This window comes from Rhagoletis zephyria, unplaced genomic scaffold, assembly GCF_001687245.7.
Source record: "Rhagoletis zephyria isolate East Lansing unplaced genomic scaffold, Rhagoletis_zephyria_1.1 Rzeph_scaffold_05189, whole genome shotgun sequence".
Lineage (NCBI taxonomy): Eukaryota > Metazoa > Arthropoda > Insecta > Diptera > Tephritidae > Rhagoletis > Rhagoletis zephyria.
In genome coordinates, this window is record NW_016162272.1 from 26,449 (window position 1) to 44,327 (window position 17,879).

General features: G+C 33.4%; 1 protein-coding gene across 1 annotated transcript; it reads right to left on the reverse strand.

The window, feature by feature from the left end:
* Positions 1–12,834: 12,834 nt before the first annotated feature.
* LOC108371735 (uncharacterized) lies at positions 12,835–14,296 on the reverse strand. Its single transcript, XM_017627341.1, has 3 exons — positions 13,748–14,296; positions 13,379–13,651; positions 12,835–13,303 (listed from the first exon to the last, which is right to left on the reverse strand). Exons 1-3 carry the CDS (start codon positions 13,817–13,819, stop codon positions 13,211–13,213), a joined length of 438 nt encoding a protein of 145 aa, XP_017482830.1. The 5' UTR covers positions 13,820–14,296; the 3' UTR covers positions 12,835–13,210.
* Between the last annotated feature and the right edge of the window lie 3,583 nt (positions 14,297–17,879).

The following is a 17,879-nucleotide window of genomic DNA, read 5'->3' on the forward strand; positions in this document are numbered from 1 at the left end:
TGCTTAAAAATTAATTTCTTTAATTGCAATTCTTTAAATCTGATAAAATATGTTGCCAGCATAATTTTACCGCAGCGCTGCAATATATCACTCAGCAGCTCAAGTAGCTCTTGACAGTGTTGAATAGTCTGAATAAGTGGAAAGCTTCAGCTAAAAAATAATAATTTTCAAACTGAGTGAAATGAATAAAACGCATGAAAAACATACAGTATATGGGTCAATCCATATCAAACCGACCTATTTTGTTTTGGATGAATCTCGGTTAGAACTTTTCTCTTATCATACATATAACGAAGTTCTGACAAAGGAAAAAAATTTTAATTTTCGAAAATTCAAAATTTCACAATTTCCCGGATTTTTTAAGATAATTTTTTGAATATCTCAAAATCTATCAAAGCTACGAAAACCCTTCTTATCTCGGTTTAAGGTACTATATAAAAAAATATATATTTTAAAAAAATTCTACTAAAACTACAGTTTTGAGATTTAAAATGTCGTAAAGCAAAAACCGATCAATATTTTTGGTAAAATTTTATTTTATGGAAAACCTCAAACTCATTTTAAACGATCTTGAAATTTTCAAGAGGTTTTTTTAAGATGAAAATTAAAAAAAATATATATATAATCCAAATTCTAAGTTAAAAAAAAGTGAAACTAAATTAAAATTGTTTAATATAACTTCATTTACAGCCAATTTCACGGAAGCAATTTATTTGAAAAATGATTTTAATTTTTTTTATTTTATATGGAAATTGACAGAAATTAAAAAACTACTTTCCATTTAAATTACTGGTGAAACCGGCTGTTAGAGTTTACGAATAAATTTTCAAATTTCAACAATTTATGTATTTAAAAAAATGTAGGCCCAATCTAAACAAAGCTAATCTGAAATCCAACGAAAGCTAAATGGCGGTTGAATAAAAATTGTGCACAACTGCGAAAAAAATAAAAATAATTTGTTTCCTTAGACAGAATTCCATTATACGATAAAAGAAAAGCTTTGAACAAAATTCATTAAAATCAAAAAGGGTCTATGATTGTACCATTGATTGCTTTGACATGGATTGACCCCTATACTTGTACATAAGTAATTGTGTAATATTTTTACTCAGTATCGTGCACTTCAACTCAAATATATGTATATACAGCGTGGCGACGAATAACCATTATACAGTTTTTTTCTTTATTAGCAATAAAAAACTTATTTTTCAAAAAAACTGCGTAACAGTTATTCGTAGCCACCCTGTATATGCCACATGCATATATACATACATACATATCTTTCTAGTTTTAATTTTCAACGGAAAAGCCACTTTAATACAAGTATTTTGACTCGTCTCTTTGAATTTGCTTTCTGTTTCATTTTCACGTCCGAACATACTCACTCACCGCTGGCCGGCATTGGAATATTGCCAGCATGCAGCTTGTCTAATATGATTAGAATGCATAGCATAGCATTTTCTAACCAACTATTTGCAACACTTTAGCTTTGCTTTACATATAAACATGCATGCATACACGCATACATACTAATATATGTATGCATATACATCCAAACATGTACATACGTATATATGTATTATATTTATGTATATGCAGCCAGTTAGTTTATCTTGCCATCGCTCTCTCGACAATCATTTGTAACATCTGCCTCCTCTCGGCTAGTTGTTAAGTGTTCTAGTAGTTAGTATAATTTAATAAAATATTTAATTATATTTGCACGTAGGTATGAAATTAGCACAATTATCGTTATGGCAGGCTAAGTGCAACGGATGCCGCTGCAAATGGTTATGGAAAATGGTTGCACAAGCAAACAGGAAACAAATAATTAACGGTATTACTATTGTTGTTGTTGTTGCTGATTTTTATGCAGTCTCGCCACCATTTCCACAGGCATTTCAGGCATTACAATGTACATGTAGCATGATATTTTTATGCACATACGCAATGAGAGCTACTGTTGGTGTTTTCAAAGTGTTTGCTAGTGTTTTTACTTTGAGGTAGACATGGCGTATGAGTGACTCGCATGTGAGGCAGGCAGCGAATGCCGGCTAGGGAGAATTGGAAAATGCCTGTGTAAAATGAGAACACATATGTTTTTTACATATTTAAGGTATAAGATTGAATAATAGGATTTAGCTTGTGTTTGGTTAGTGAATTATTCGCCTCATTATACTCTTAGTTTTATGTATCGGGTGTTATGCTTATAACAACGAAAATTCTGCAAATGCACTTTAATTAGAGGTTTATGTGAATAATGAATAGCTTTCTGAGCAGCTCAGCAGTTTTCAGTTCAAACGAGTATGTAAATATTTTGTGATTAAAGTACGCCGTTATATTTCTAGACAAAAAAAAAACATTTATTTTTGGGTTCAATGCCTTTCCATACCTTATGCCGAATTTCCACTAGGCATTTAAATGACAAAAAATCTATGCCATTTAAAAAATGCCATGTGGAAATGAACTGTTTGACTATTTTTTTAACGTGATGACACGATTATTTTATAATGCTCGACTTTGTTATTTGTCATTTTTGACATTTAATGCCTAGTGGAATTCCAGCATTAGAAAAAATATGTTCTTGGATAAAAACTATTTTTTTCATCCATCTGACACATTTTACATGACAGCAATACATACTTATGAGGAATATCTGCTGAGACAGTGCTTCGTGAATTCGTTCAAATATATATGTATGTACATATATAAGGCATAACTGAAATAGTTATAAAGAGTATATTCCAATGTATCTCTTTGGCACGGAGGAGGTTTAAGTATGCCCGTATATAAGCTATTACCATAACCTAAAGGGAGCTAGAGGGTGTATCAGCTACTGCTTAATGGAATTCATAAGCTGAAACAAGGAACGTCTGTGGAGGGATTTGCTTTCTTCGGTTTGGCCCCTCTTTGATGTACTATTTCAGCATTATGGATCTGCAGCAAATTTCGTCATAATTTCAAAGCGATGGTGGAGGACTATAGGAAATAAAACCAAGAACCGTTGCTTGGCGGAGCCAACTGAGAAAAGAAGTCCTAAAAATGACTCTGCCCAGAAACAGTAGCCGATACTGCTAGGTCGCAAGGGATCATCCTCAGGTTGCGTTCGTCGATGAGGTCACCAGCAACGAAAAGCCCGTTCACGAGAAATGATTTTTAAGTGCATATAGGTCCTGCTGCACTTGACGCATCCATTGGGTTCGTGGGAGCCATTTCATACGGGTTCGCACAACAAGACAAATTTTTAGGGTGCGAGAGATGATTTTACTGTCTTTTCGCCTATTTTGATAAAATATAAAAAAAAATAATAATCTCGCGGACATTCCAATAATGTACGCATTCGATTACCAGCAGTCATTTGGTGATTTCACAAAATTGAATTACTAATTGACTCATATTTCCCCCAAGCACTTCAATCCACACCAGTATCTGATAATATTATGGCAAATTAAATCACGTTTGAATGCACAAAATGACTGTGAAAAATTCTCTAGTTTGCTTTTTCGCAGAAAAGTAAAAGCGCATTTGCGTTGAATTCCAAAAATCTGCAATTTATTTTTGCAACTCTTCATACAGATACCAAAAAATTCAAACGAATTAGAGATATTATTTTAGTACTAACTCTTTTCTTAATGCAATTCAGAATGAAATTGACCACTGTGTCAAATGAAGAGGACGTGAGTATGCATTAGGCAGGGTCGATTGTGTATGGACATTATTATATCTTCGTTTTATGCAAATAATAACAATGCGCTCTGGTCCAGAAGGCCAAGTTTTGCGGCATGAAATCGGTGAGCCTAGTATATAAACGACGAAACTTCCCCTATTTGTTTCTTACGATTTTTAAAGAGGCTCTTTATATAATAATGACGTTATATATAGAATTTTTTTTCTTTGTCATTTTGATGCTCGCTTGAAATCGAAATCAAAATTGTAAATAAGCGTTGCAAGAACCAATAAATAATGCAAATATTTCACACCATGCAATCGATGCGTGAGTCTTTGCACTGAAAATATGTGCATCATATTTTTTACGCCTGTAATTGGCCTCGCAAAACAACCTATTTTCACAATTAAAAAAAAAAAAACACAAAATAAATCAAACCAAAAATAACGATCCGCCCTAGTATAAGTACATATGTATGCACATGTATTATTGTATTATCTTCACCATTAATTTCAAGTGCAATGGTGGCTTTTTTCTTCCCCTTCCATTTAGATATTAAAAAACACTTTAACAGCCAGTTCCACGAAAGCAATTTAATTTTCATTTAAGTGAATTTAATATAAAAACTGACAGAGAGCTAAAAAAAAATATCTTTCACTTAAATTGCTATTGAAACCGGCTCAAATTTCCAATTAGCTCTTTTTTAAGGAAGACCAGTCAATCAAATCTGCGATTAGCTTAGGAAAAAATCGCAAAGTTGGCATTAAATAGGAAAATTTATTTGAAAGAGGTAATTTACATGCCGCTGTGGCTGAGTGGGTGGAGGTGCGTAATACCACTCCGTAAGATCCTATCCGAGCAACATCTATATTAGACAAACTTGTTTCTAACAGCAGTCGCCCCTCTGTAGGCAATAGCAAACTTCAGGCCCTGGAGAATGGTTGCACGCACCGCTAACCACTACACCACAGCGGCCTTAAGAAAGCCTATCACAAAACCATTTTCCATTCGGAGGTGGCATACAATTTTAGGTCCCTCTATTTGTGTTATAACAGCAGCACGCACACCACAAAATTGAAGGAGAAGCTCGGCCAAACACTTAGCAAAAATGTGAGCGCGAATCTATTATTGTTGTTTTTTTCTATTTAACCCCCCTCCAGTACAGTATCATTGCTAGCTGTTTTTCTGTAGTGACACATATCTACATGGCTAATGTATATAGCTTAAAATGTTATTTAACTACATAATTCAATAATAATCTGCTTATCTTAGGCAATCGTAGATTTCATTTCATCCAGCTAAACAAAAATTGTGTCAAACTCGACATAGGCAGTGCCAAAATTAGCGTCTTTTCCTAGAAATACAAAATCAATATAGAAACTGAAAGGTTAATGTAGCCACACACATTTGATTGATAGTGGCTAGTGCAAGGTCATAAACGCCTACCAAAATCATCCATCAACAGTAGCCCAATCGATTTTACTCGACCGTTGAGAAGCTAAGAAATTTATACACACTTTGTATGTAAGTACTCTGTACAGTCCACTACTTCCTGTGTTTAAGTGGGCGGCTGCTAACTTAAATTTATTTAGGTTTGATAAATGAAACTTGAATTTTTTTTCATGTAAATGCAGTAAAAATACATACATACATATATATTTGTTTGTGTGGAGAAGAGCAACATAATGTGGCACATTTTTGCTTTCGTCTGTGGTGGGCACTTTATTCCGGTATACATATGTACATATTTACATATTTACATGCATACGTATGTCCGTTCCTTGGCGGCCCTCATCCACATCGGACTCGTTTGAGCTTTTGATTTGGGTGTAATTTCTCTGCAGAAAATCTGACTAGCTCAGAACTAGCCCAGAACTAGACCTTCTATCGACAGTACCAGTTCTATCGCGATACCCAAGCAATGCTTTCAACTGTCCAGTTTTACACGTCGATGTCATTGGCGGTGGCAATTGTCGCCCAGTGCATTACTTTGCAACTAGTTTTTAGTCGGTTGCGTTTTGGACAGCTTTTTTATAAAAAACCTTTTCCGTTTTTTCTTTTCTTATATAGGTTTCATATTTGTTACATATTTTATTAAAAAAAAAATATATTGTAAGTGGCACGCAAAAATTTAAATTCATCAAATCTGAAAACTCAAAACTACCTCCACCGCGATTTGAACTCGCGACCAAATATGCTTGAGTCGGAGGTCCTCTCGCTGAGCTAATTTCATATGGTACTAGAAGTGAGAATTTGTACACCTACACCGCAAGTTTCAACTGTCTCGTTCGGCACTAGAGCTTTGCCAGTCTGTCTCTAAATTTTACTACAGGGTTATTTGTCTTACCATACATACATGCACATATGAGGCCATGAGAGCAGAAGTGGTCTATAAAATATAAAATAATATATATAATATAAAATAGTTTCAAGTGACATAAATTTTAAAATAAAGGTCGCTTATTCTTTTATTTTAAGGGACAAAGCTACTTTCTTTTCTTTACGTGCTTTTGTATATGCACTCATGCGTGGTTATTGATATGCTCATTCCTACATATCGCACACGATCTTCAAAAGTGACACAACTCAAAATTTGACATTTTTTAAAGAATGCACTAAACATGTACACAGAGCTTTTATTTACCTTTTAGCAAAAGCTGGAGCAAATTTTTGTTCTAATTTTTTTGATAAAATCTAATATAAAGTCTCTCTTGTCCATATGATTAGCATGTGCTACAAAATACTTTTTCGCATTTTCTGACGAACGTGTAATTTTCCAGTTGTGTCACTTTTGAAGATTGTGTGCGATATGTTGATCACACGCCCAATAGCACTGCTGGCAAAAGTTTTCGGCTACAGTTTTGCAGATTTATTATGTCCAATCTTAACTTACATGCATAGCAGTGTGGGACAAAATTGTATTTACTAGGTATTAAGTATTAAGTACAAAAGTATTTAGGTATTTACCTTGTGGTCAAAGGTCAGATCTTCGAAAAATTAAAAACTTAATATTTCAGAAAATTTCGAACTGATTTTTAAAAAATTCATATCGTTGTTAAGGTGATTTAACCCCCTTTCTTGTGATATGCATATTTGTATAATTTTAATTTATCCATTGTAGTTTAATTTTTTTTTTTTGTAAAGGAACAGGCTTTCGTACAAAATAAAAAATTAACAAAAAAAATACGTAATTGTCAGGACTATCGAAAAGAATTTTGGTAGCATTTATTTGCCATATCTCGTATCAAGGTTTCTCAGTTGGTTCGTAAGATATACGTAATTAAGTGGAACCACATTTTTTAAGCCGAATAACGGTAAATTGGCGATTAAAGGCTCTCCACGCGTAATCTTCGTTCGCTGACTCGTAACCATTCAACAAGCCTTTAGTACCATGACAACTTTATATATCTAACTACTTTGCAAATAAATTTTTTTGCAGCGCCAATATTGGTGGAAAGCAAATTTCTCATGACTTTTTCTCGTATCTCACTTATGCAACTGGAAAGATAAAAAATATGACAATAAAGAGGAAATAATTTCTATCGAGCCCATCGACAGTAAATTTTACACAAAAAAAAATCAATATATGTGCCAATTTAGGGACCAAATTGTGTTTTTAATTTTTCTCTCTGCCGTCATCAGTTTTCTTAAAAGACCTTTAAATTTTTCAAGGTATGGTTAATTTAAAAATGTTAATGTAAGGTATGTGCATTAGGATGCAACAGCATTCCAAAATATATTTTTAAAGCTCTCAAACGTTTTTCGTTTTAAAATCGAAATTTAAAAATACAGTTAAACCATTAAATAATTTTGAAATTTCAGCTGGCAACCCTTTTTTTAATTTTTTTCTACCAACTACTACTACTACATATAAGCTACCGTGTAGAATGAAAAAAAATTAACAATTTCGTTAATCTGTCCAGTAGTAATTATTCCCCAGTAATCTGAAGCACTTTCTTAGTTGTGCAAGATATTTGGCCAGAAAGTACTTAATGCATCGCATGTCTCCCTTGTCTTAAAATATATATAAAAACAAACCAATCTACCTAATGGAGAGTAAAACACAAAGCTTATGAACTTTTGCATATGTCAAGCTAATTAAAATAATTGTTATTCATACATACATACATACATACGTCATGTATATTATATTCAAATGCTGCAAGTTAAAGTTCAACTCGTACTTGCCTTTTGCGGTTAACGAATTTCAGTCACGTTCGAATTACAGTTAACTACAATTTATGTCCTTATTTAATATACCTAATTACATTTGTAATTTGGCCCTTATCGGCTAATAGTTACTTTGCCGATTTTATATAGATACATAGATGAAGGGCAGCTAAAATCAAAAGCTGCATGTCAAATATTTATTTGAAGCAAACCTTATGTAAATTGTATTTGGAGTTGAGTAACAAATATAATGGAATGTTAACGTGAGTGTACAAATACAATTGTGCTTACCAGTTTCTTGAGTATATTAACTTTTTCGTAAGTTTCGATTTTTTTTTGGATTTTGTCGCACTGTGTTGTATGATCATCATTTTACACATTCGCATCGGCATTCGCATTCGCATCAAATGATACGAATATTTTGCGAATGCGAAAGTACCCTGCAGGGAAACCGCGGACTAGTGAACCAAATTTCTAGTTCCCCACCAGTCCAAAATCAGCGAAATGTGGTACTTTTAAAAAACTATTTTGTTTCACCTTTTCCATTAGATATCTATATCTAGGATGTCGAATTTAGAACTAGCTCGGAACTATGGAAAAATATATGCAGCGGGGGGCTTAGTTACTTTACATAGATATGTGTTTGGCGGCTTTTTCGTTCAAGTACGCTTCCATTCTGCACTTCGCAGATGCTTTTCATAACTTGGTAATACGAAACAAAAATTTGTGTTAACGTTTTAACATCTTGGGCAGCGTAGAAACCTTTCAAACCTTTCAGAATTTATTAGTATGAAAAAAGTTTAACATTAACATTTGCGCCTTCTCATTACATTAACATTCTCTGCTTTAAGTCATTCGTGCGGAAGCTTATACATTGCCTTTTATTTGCCAATAACTGAGATTTTACTCCGTTCAGGCTGATCTACCTGTGCTTTTCACACGAAATACACAGTAATATCACTAAGCACCAAGTTATTCTTAATAAACCAAATGCAGCTTGAACAAGGTTTGTAATTATTTATAGCACATAGTGCCTATGTTGGCGAGGGGCGCTAATTTGATGGACAGAAGCCAACATGAAGGAATTGAATTTGTGGAATTGCAGCAAGCAGCCGTTTGCCCACGATGCATCGTGCGAAGCATATAAAAAAGTGTGTGTCTTTCTAGCAATACACTTCCGGTACAAAGTATTGGCAGAGCAAATTTTTCACAATATATGCAACAATTTTTATTCTAATATTTTTCCGCTTGCGAAAATTCAGCAAATTTTCAACTTTTTAATCAGATTTTTTAGAATTTTTTGAGTATACAGATTTGTAGCCCAATCAATTTAATTATAATAGAGTACAAGTTTTAGGTAGCTAGGAATTACCGTTGATTTTGGACGCAGTCCATACAAAAAATTTTTTTTTCGAAAATACTTTATACTAAAAATTCTCTAAAATCAAAAATTTCATTAAAAATTAAAATTTCCATGAAAATTTGCTAAATTTTGCGAGTTTTGCACAAAGTTTAGGAATTATATTTTTATGTTTTTTTGTTGTAGAACGAACCATGTTTGTATACAAAAAAAAATTATTAGAATAAAAAAAAAATTATGAAACATTTGCTGTGCCAATACTTTGTCCCAGCAGTGTATTAAGGGAAAATTGTATTCTTTCTAATATACCATTTTCGCCAACAAAAGCTCAAAAAAAAACAAAGAAGCTAATGCTATTCAGGCTATCCTACTATTATTAAATATAAAAATTGTGACTTTTCTGCACTATGGAAAAAATTGCAAAGGGCAAATTCTGGCAAGCCAATTCAGTAAAGCAGAATTTCCATCAAATAGATACATACTTCTATAAACGTACATATGTATATGTATGATAATATTTTCGTGTCTGTCGCACCTAATTAGCAGATAATTAATTTCGATTGTCAATTATTGCTGTTGCGCATGCTCATATATTAATAAGCATCATTTATTTATATTCTTTTGTCGCTTTTGTTGGTTGTGTCTCTATTTGTACTGGTATTTTACGTGACTTTTGCCCTTTGTCATTACGCAGTAATTTTGCTTCGTGGCTATTCGCAAAATTTCATAATTTCATTAGCTACTTTTTGACACAAAGTTATGACAGTATGACGCCAACTAAGGTCATTCTTAAGCTTCCCTTATTCTTCATTACGGATTCTTCGGTGACCGACAATGATCTGAGTCTATGAAAGTGTTGTATGCAGGGCTGCCAACTTGGCTCAAATTGTGCCATTTTTGGCACTTAATTTTTCAATTTGGCACTTTTCAAAAATAGTAATATTTCAATACGCTTTTGTAAAACCCTTAGCGTCTAGTTCTTTTTCTCAACTAAAATTTTCCAATTTCTATAGTGTATACAACTGATTTATTTTATTTTGGCCTTGGACTTTTGCTTTAGGAATGTGTTTCTAATTCTAATGCTAAATGTGAAGAATTAAAAAGAATGGCACCATTTTTGACACTTCTTTTTTTCTATTTGGCACATTTTGGCACTTTTTTATCGTCGATATGGCACTTCATAGCTAAGGATAGTTGGCAGCCCTGATTGTTTGTGTATACATACGTATAATCACTTTAAGTCGAATGGGACGTATGTGCATACATAGGCATGCAGACTTTCTTATGGCGACGCAGCTGCCCTTGGATTGCAATGAAAGGAATTTCTTAAGTAATATTTCTTCACTAATTTTTTGTAAGAATTTTTATAGTTTTCTGCTCGATTTTGCTGTTTAAAGATATTTGGCATATTTTTATATGCTTTTTATTGCGTTTATATAAGGCTAGCTTCCATAACGTACCAATACAATGCTTGGATACTGTTCTACTGCAGTATTTTAACTCTTTGTATATGCAGAGCTGAAGGCAGGACTGGCAAACTATCGATAGTCGTAGCCATCGATCGATTCCGATACTACACTCCGTTGCATAATTATAAATCCTGTACAAAAGTCTTTGAAACAGCCGTCACAATCAAGATAGGTAAAAACTTTCTTCTATGACTTTTGCGTGGTAAGAGCTATCTTAAAAAAGAGTGGTTAATTTTTTTATAATCATAACCCTGTTTAAAATAATTTAAAAAAAACTAAAAATTACTTGTTGCAAAACTATACATCCAAAAAAAAGAAATCCCAATAAAATGCAAATAAAACACGCAAATATGTCCTTCTAATACTCTATTTGTGCTGCATTGACTTTAATTAACTGAAATATATGCTTGCTCATACTTAGAAATAATGTCTTCAGTAAAGCAGCGTCCAGTTTATGCCACTCTTGCAAAATCGCCAATTTAAGCGATATAACGTTTGCAAATTTGCGATTATCAGCATAAACTTTCTTTGCCAGTATTCTCCAAGTACGATACTGGTAGCCATGGCTACCAGACCAACAACTAGAAACCAATCGCCATACATAATAGGGCCATAAGTGATTTTTTTTTTTTTGATATCCAGTCTGCCACATTGAATCCACCATTTTGAAAAACCATCACTTTGAAAAACCACAAAGTGAGCCGTTTCTAATTGATCTGTTATGATTTTGATTTTTGGCCAGCTTTCTTCAGACTTGCCACCGCTGTGAGGCGCTCAGATAGATGCGGTATACTGTTGCGCTACGATGCGTTCAAAAATTGTATTGCAGTAGGCACAATTGATCGCACGATATGAGTGACATGGACATTGTGGAGTACTGAAATGGAATTAATAATTCAGCTCGTCAATTGTTACCCCATATTATACGAGTTGAAGTACTTATTGAAAATATAAAGATTGGGGATAAGAAAGATAGGAAAGATGAAGCACCGCAGTGTATCGTATCGCACCTGCTTGAGGGCGTTAGCTTTTTATCGTTATCGCATCAAGTACGATATCGTCTCGCTTATGTTTGAGGCCACCTTAAGAAGGATCCATAACTAATAAATACGTTCTTTTACTAAAAAGTTCATGGCACTTAGGTGATGCAGGCTATTAAAAATAAAATAAAAATTTAGAATATTCTCTTCTTAATTGGCGCTGTAACCGCATAAGAGGTTTTGGAAAAAAAAAAATCTAAATTGACTTGCAAAAATACTTTGGATACCGAGGTTTACGGCGAATCTTTTTTTGCTAGTACGGTCTAGTGTACATACTACATCTCATCAAATAAAACTAGGTCAATCAATAAAAATAAGCGACAGATATATACAAATTAACAACATTTATGCAATTTACTATATTATTATTTTTCAGTAAAGCTCAAACTTTCGATATAATTTCAAATTGGCACAAAAAATTATTTTGTTATGGTTATTAACTAGGGCGATTGACTCGGTTTTCCCAAACCGGTTTCGACCGTTTTTTTTTTTTAATCTTAATTTTTCGAATATAGAATAAATTGGTTTTTTTATGGAACAAACCTGTTTTTTTCATTTCATATAAATCTTGACCTCTCAATAAAAGTTTTGAGTTTTTCGAAGTTTTCACAGCATTTTCCACCAAAGAAATTTTTTTATGAGACATCTACTATACTCGGAGGTTTGCCATTGTCTGCCAAGGAGCGGCGGCTATTTGAAAACCTTTTTTGATGTTGCTGTGACCATAAATTTAACCAAATTGTTTTACTTTTGATCTAAAAAACTTTGAACTTATTTTGCTTTGCTCTTTTCCAAATAAAATCTATCTTTACTGATAATAATTTGATTGTAATTTGGTTATGACTTCTACCAATAAAAGAATTTTCACTACATAAAAACTATTTATTTTCGTAGATAATCTGCCTTATCCTGAGTTTCGCCTGAAAAAAAAAATTCACCCAAAAATTTGCCATACGCCCATAGTAAAACCATGAAAATCAAAAGTGAAAAGTGAACCGGTTCGGGGAAAATGAAACTCATGGTAAGGCTGAATATCAAAATCGGGAAACGGTTTTTTTCTAATTGCAATTTTTCGAATAACTCGAAACCTGCTTTCTGAAAAAAAAATCCAAATAATCGAGCACCCCAGTATAAACTTGTTTAAGTCCATTTGTATATGCATCTTTTACTACAAAATTTATATAACAACGCAATATTTGGATTAATAAATCACTGACTCACAAACGTTTCCAGCTTAAAATTAACTAACTGAAATTCATCGAAATTAGTTATTACTTTTTGCTAAAGCTATGTACATCTATGTATGTATATCTTTCTTAAAATATCAGAATATCAGAGTACGTTGGCAGTGCAGCAACGCTAACTTAGCAGTAGCATTAAGAGCGCTAATAAAAATCAACAACTTTAATTTATTCCGAAAATTGTATGCCTTCTCACATTGGCGACTTTGTGATTACAAAAATACTGTTATCTGCAACAACCTTCACACACACACACACACTCGTAACTAAGTCTGTGTGCTCACATCCCGTTGACGATATCTTCTATAGTTATACCAGGCTTCCAAGGCATACAGGCAAAAGGCGACATAACCGAAAAACTGTGAATGGTAAAAATGTGGTTTAAATATGTATGTAGACCTATACAAATGTGCTTCAACTTTATGTAAACTCACCGCTGCTAAAGAGTATGTCACCAAAGTCAATGTCAACACGGCAGACGACGCCACAAAACACGTTGCTGCCAGTGTGGCATGTAAATAGAACTCATACTTGGATGCATTGCAAAGATGGCGCCGACAATGGCGCATACCACAGAAATGCTCCACATAAACGATGGCACTACTAAGGCAAGCCAAAGCCATTACACACATATAGATGAGGCCGCGCAAGTTGGTCAGTGGCGCTGAGCCTAGTAAGATGCATAAAATGCCGCTCAGTGCAAACAGCTAAATAAAAGAAGAAAAAAAGCAACAAAATAAATGAAATGAGATACATATGTATGTTGCTGAATCACAATTGCGCCGGGTGGCCTGCGCGCTTACCATACAGAGAAGTTTTGCCAAACCGGAAGTACTTCTGGCATAAAGGCGATCATAACCGGATGTGGAGAACATTTTGTGTATGCATGTGCTTTAGTGGCGTGTAGAAATATGCATATGTATGTACATATATACGTGTTTATGTATGTATGTATGTGTGTATGTAAATGCAATTAGTTGTCAGTTCAATTCACTTCGCAAACACTTGCAATCGGCGGCTAATAGTTTTCTGTTGTTTACTGCCAGGCAACGTTACTCCCTGCTCCTCGCACTCCTCGATTTGCTTATAATACTTTGAAATGCACTTTTATGGAGTAATAACGTCAGAATATTTTCCTTTTAACATCCAATTTTTATTTCTCGCTTTAATTTTTATGTATTTTAAGTAATATCAATCATTAGCCTTATCAACTTTGGAGAACTAAAATAATTTGACTAAAATTTGTGCCACTTTTATCTTCTGCACTTCCCAACCGCGATGAAAGCAGCATAGCCACTCGCCGCCACTTGTCTGCTCATTTGAAACGCTCTACGGCTACTGACCGGCAAAGTAGTATTACTCACTCAATTTTTGCTGATGACTCTTTGTTTTTTCCACATTCTCACATTAACATTTTTCTTCTTTTTTTTTTGTATACGCATGAATAAACTTTTGCCTATGTATGTATGTATGTCTGTTCATGAATTGTTCTTTTAATCGAACACAAAAAAAAATTGCGCTCTGTTTCACCGCTCACATAAATAATCACTTGCTAATGGGTTGAACATGAAGTTGTTTTTTTTTTTGTATTTGCGTGAAAGTGAAAGTTTCTTTTTAATAAACACTCATGCACATTTCATTGTTCTAAAATGGAAAGAAAAAACAATAAAAACCAAGTAAGAATATATGAACAAAGTTAGTAGAGTGTATCAGTGTACCCTGCAGGAAATGTGTCTAACTATACGGTAACTTGAAGCTGGTTAGGTAGGAAAGCTAACTAAATTTCTATGGCGATGGCCACGAAATAGTCAAGGATGGTTACCTAACTTGTAACTAACTACTTTTGGACATGAAATATCAATTGGAAAGTCGATGTATTTTTTTAATCTTTTCTTTTTTAATTATTTACTTTATTTAACATTACATATTTGTTCGCATATTAATTAAATTAACTAATTAATATTCTGCTGTAGGTGGTCCCATATTCGAATTCCGTCAGACATAACCTCAAAATGATAATATACAATTTCAATCTTCGAGAAAAAGTGCATTGAAAGTAAAATTTGTATGGGGATATTTAAATAGCAACTTCTATAAAGAAAACAATCACCCGATTACGTCTGCATGACTTCTGCATTACTTTTCAACTAGTTCCAAGTTAGCATTTTTTAGTTAACTATAAGTTGTATACATACTTCATAGGAATCCCGCAAAAAATCTAACTAGAATTGGATTATTTTTTATCAATTGATAATTCTTTTCTGCAGGGTATCGACTCACATACATACATACATTCATACATACATACATATGTGTGTACGCATACGATTACTTTGTACAACATTTATTAACAATGCTTACTTTCACGCATACCGCTATTGTTGCTTATCATCTATTGCACAGCACAATCATTACAAAACGCTTAAGTGCCTCTCATTCAAATCGCTCCATCTCTCGCAGTTCTCCCAAAACTCATACTCTCTTCGCTAACAACACTTGATTAAATGTCGATTAAATTTATTGAATTTAATGCTCACCGTGGTGCTGCCAGCTGGAAATTTTGCAACAAATACGATATCTAGTGTTTACAAAATGGTCAGATAAAAATGATAGAGAATAAAATACTTACATAAAACAACAACATTTTGATATATGAGGATAATGGCTTTATTTTGAAGCTACTTTTATGCCAATAAATATGTAGTAACACATCATTCAAATTATCGTCTCGTCTTCGCTGGCGGTTCCTCAAGCTGTCGGACAGTGGGAAATGTCGGGAAAACTTCTAGCCGCGGCGCTAGAATAACCGTGTATCGCCTGATTCCCACTAGGCATTCAATATCAAAAAAATTTTAATGCCAAATTTGGGCATTAAAAATTCTATTTCCACACGCCATTAGTTAATAGTAGAAAATTGTGCGTCATTTTTATCATTTCAATGCCAAGTGGAAACTAGGCATATAAGTGGATTTTTTTTATTTCCTTTAATGTCTTTAATTTCATGATCCTTGTTAGGTTGATTGAGAACTCATCAGCCTCACCTAAAAAAAATTCTCTCTATTTCAAGGTAAAAAAAATGCGAAAATCAGGCTGCCACATGAATGCTTTGATGGTTCCACCACATCAAGCTACGAAATTTTCGGTTTTTTATCTGTCTGTGGACCATGCCCAGCACAAACATTTCCACGGTGAGACAATTGCCTGCGCACTGAAGCCATGAGGATGATCAACCCACACTGCAAAATTCACGTTGCGGTATTTATGTATAACTGAGCCGGAATTTCGAAAATGCTTGTTTTTTTTTTAGTATTCACGGCTTAAATTTTAGGGTTCCTTATTTCGAAAAATACCTACATTTTTTTCGTCATGCATACTTCCCTTTTCGCTTGCAAAAATATTCTGGCAACCTTGACTCGCATTTTCGGTGCACTCTTATACAAAATGTTCGTATGTATGCATACAAGAATATATGCAAAGCTATACATATTTGCGCTCATACTTAACATTTAACATATGGGCTTTTTGTTTCTTAATTGTTATAAACAAATACTTGAACATTTGTATGTATGCAAGTATTTACATACATACATATGTACACATTTATGTGTTTGTATCATTTCGGTTGTTCAAGATATTTATCTTTAAAATAAGTATTTTGTTCTACTTTTGTTTTATTTTTTAATAAACAATATTATTTTCGTGTATTGTTTTCTTATATTAGAGCTGATAAAATTCAGTTTTGAACACATATATAATTTAAGATATTTTATCAATTTTCTAAAAGATCTATTAATAGAATTTAGCATCCATAGTAACTAATTTAAGTGAATATACATTCGGAGTTAATCATAAAGATAAAAATCACTTGCATACTTGTATTGCTTGGAAATATTTGATAAAAACTGCATTTTTAATTAACCCTTAACTTTCATCCTGGCAACGGAGCACCCTCGGGACAATAAATGACGTGTCTGCTGTAAAACCGCATTTCTCTCCAAACTTTTCTAAGAAGTATTAGCTTGCAATGCAACTTGCCTGTTCTCCCTGGAAATGCCAAGCTGTTTTTGTCTATACGATCCATCGAAATTGTCAGCTTATATTGGATGCGAGTGACGTAAACAAATTAACAAAAAATTCCGAAAGCCCAATTTGTGATTAAAATGGCTATTTTTGTATGATTACTTTTAAAAATCAAAGTTTTAAGTATCATCTTGATTAATGTAATAAGAGTCCATGTATTGATCCATTCTACCAAATTACTTTAAAATACTTGACAATGCATGCATTGAAAACGTACTATACATACGGTGACCATTCCGTACCGATTTTGGCGGGACAGTACCGATTTTGAGAACATTGTCCCGCTGAATATTTTTTAAAGGCCGTGACGTATAAATGTGCCGGTTCAACGGTTTCTTTATTAATTTAAAAAGAGTTTCTCTGTAGTCTGCCCCAAAAACAATTTTTTTAAGTAGCTTAGACTTACCATTGATTTTTGGTATTTTTTTTTTTTTTGGAAGGTATTGCTCATTTTCTCCATACAAAAAAATTGTCGAACATACTTTGCATGGAAGAAAATGCGCGAACACAAAAATTGCCAACAATTAACGGTAAGTCCAAGCTACTTCAAACTTGCACTTTGAATTGAATGGGCATTCTCAAAAACATGTCTAAAAAATCCCCTTAAAATGTTTAAAATTTTTGTCAGTATTTGTTAAAATTCAAAGCATTGAAATTTTGATTTACATAGCTTTTTTTAGAGAGTAAGCTATATTTTCATAAAAAAAAATGATAAAAATTTTGTAAAAGTAAAGTAGCCAAAACTTGCCAAAATGCCTCTTCCCTATTGACATTCTTGCCACCGTATATATTTATATTGTGTATACATTTTTGTTTTTATACCCGAGCGCACTTGTGCACAAGGGTATATTAATT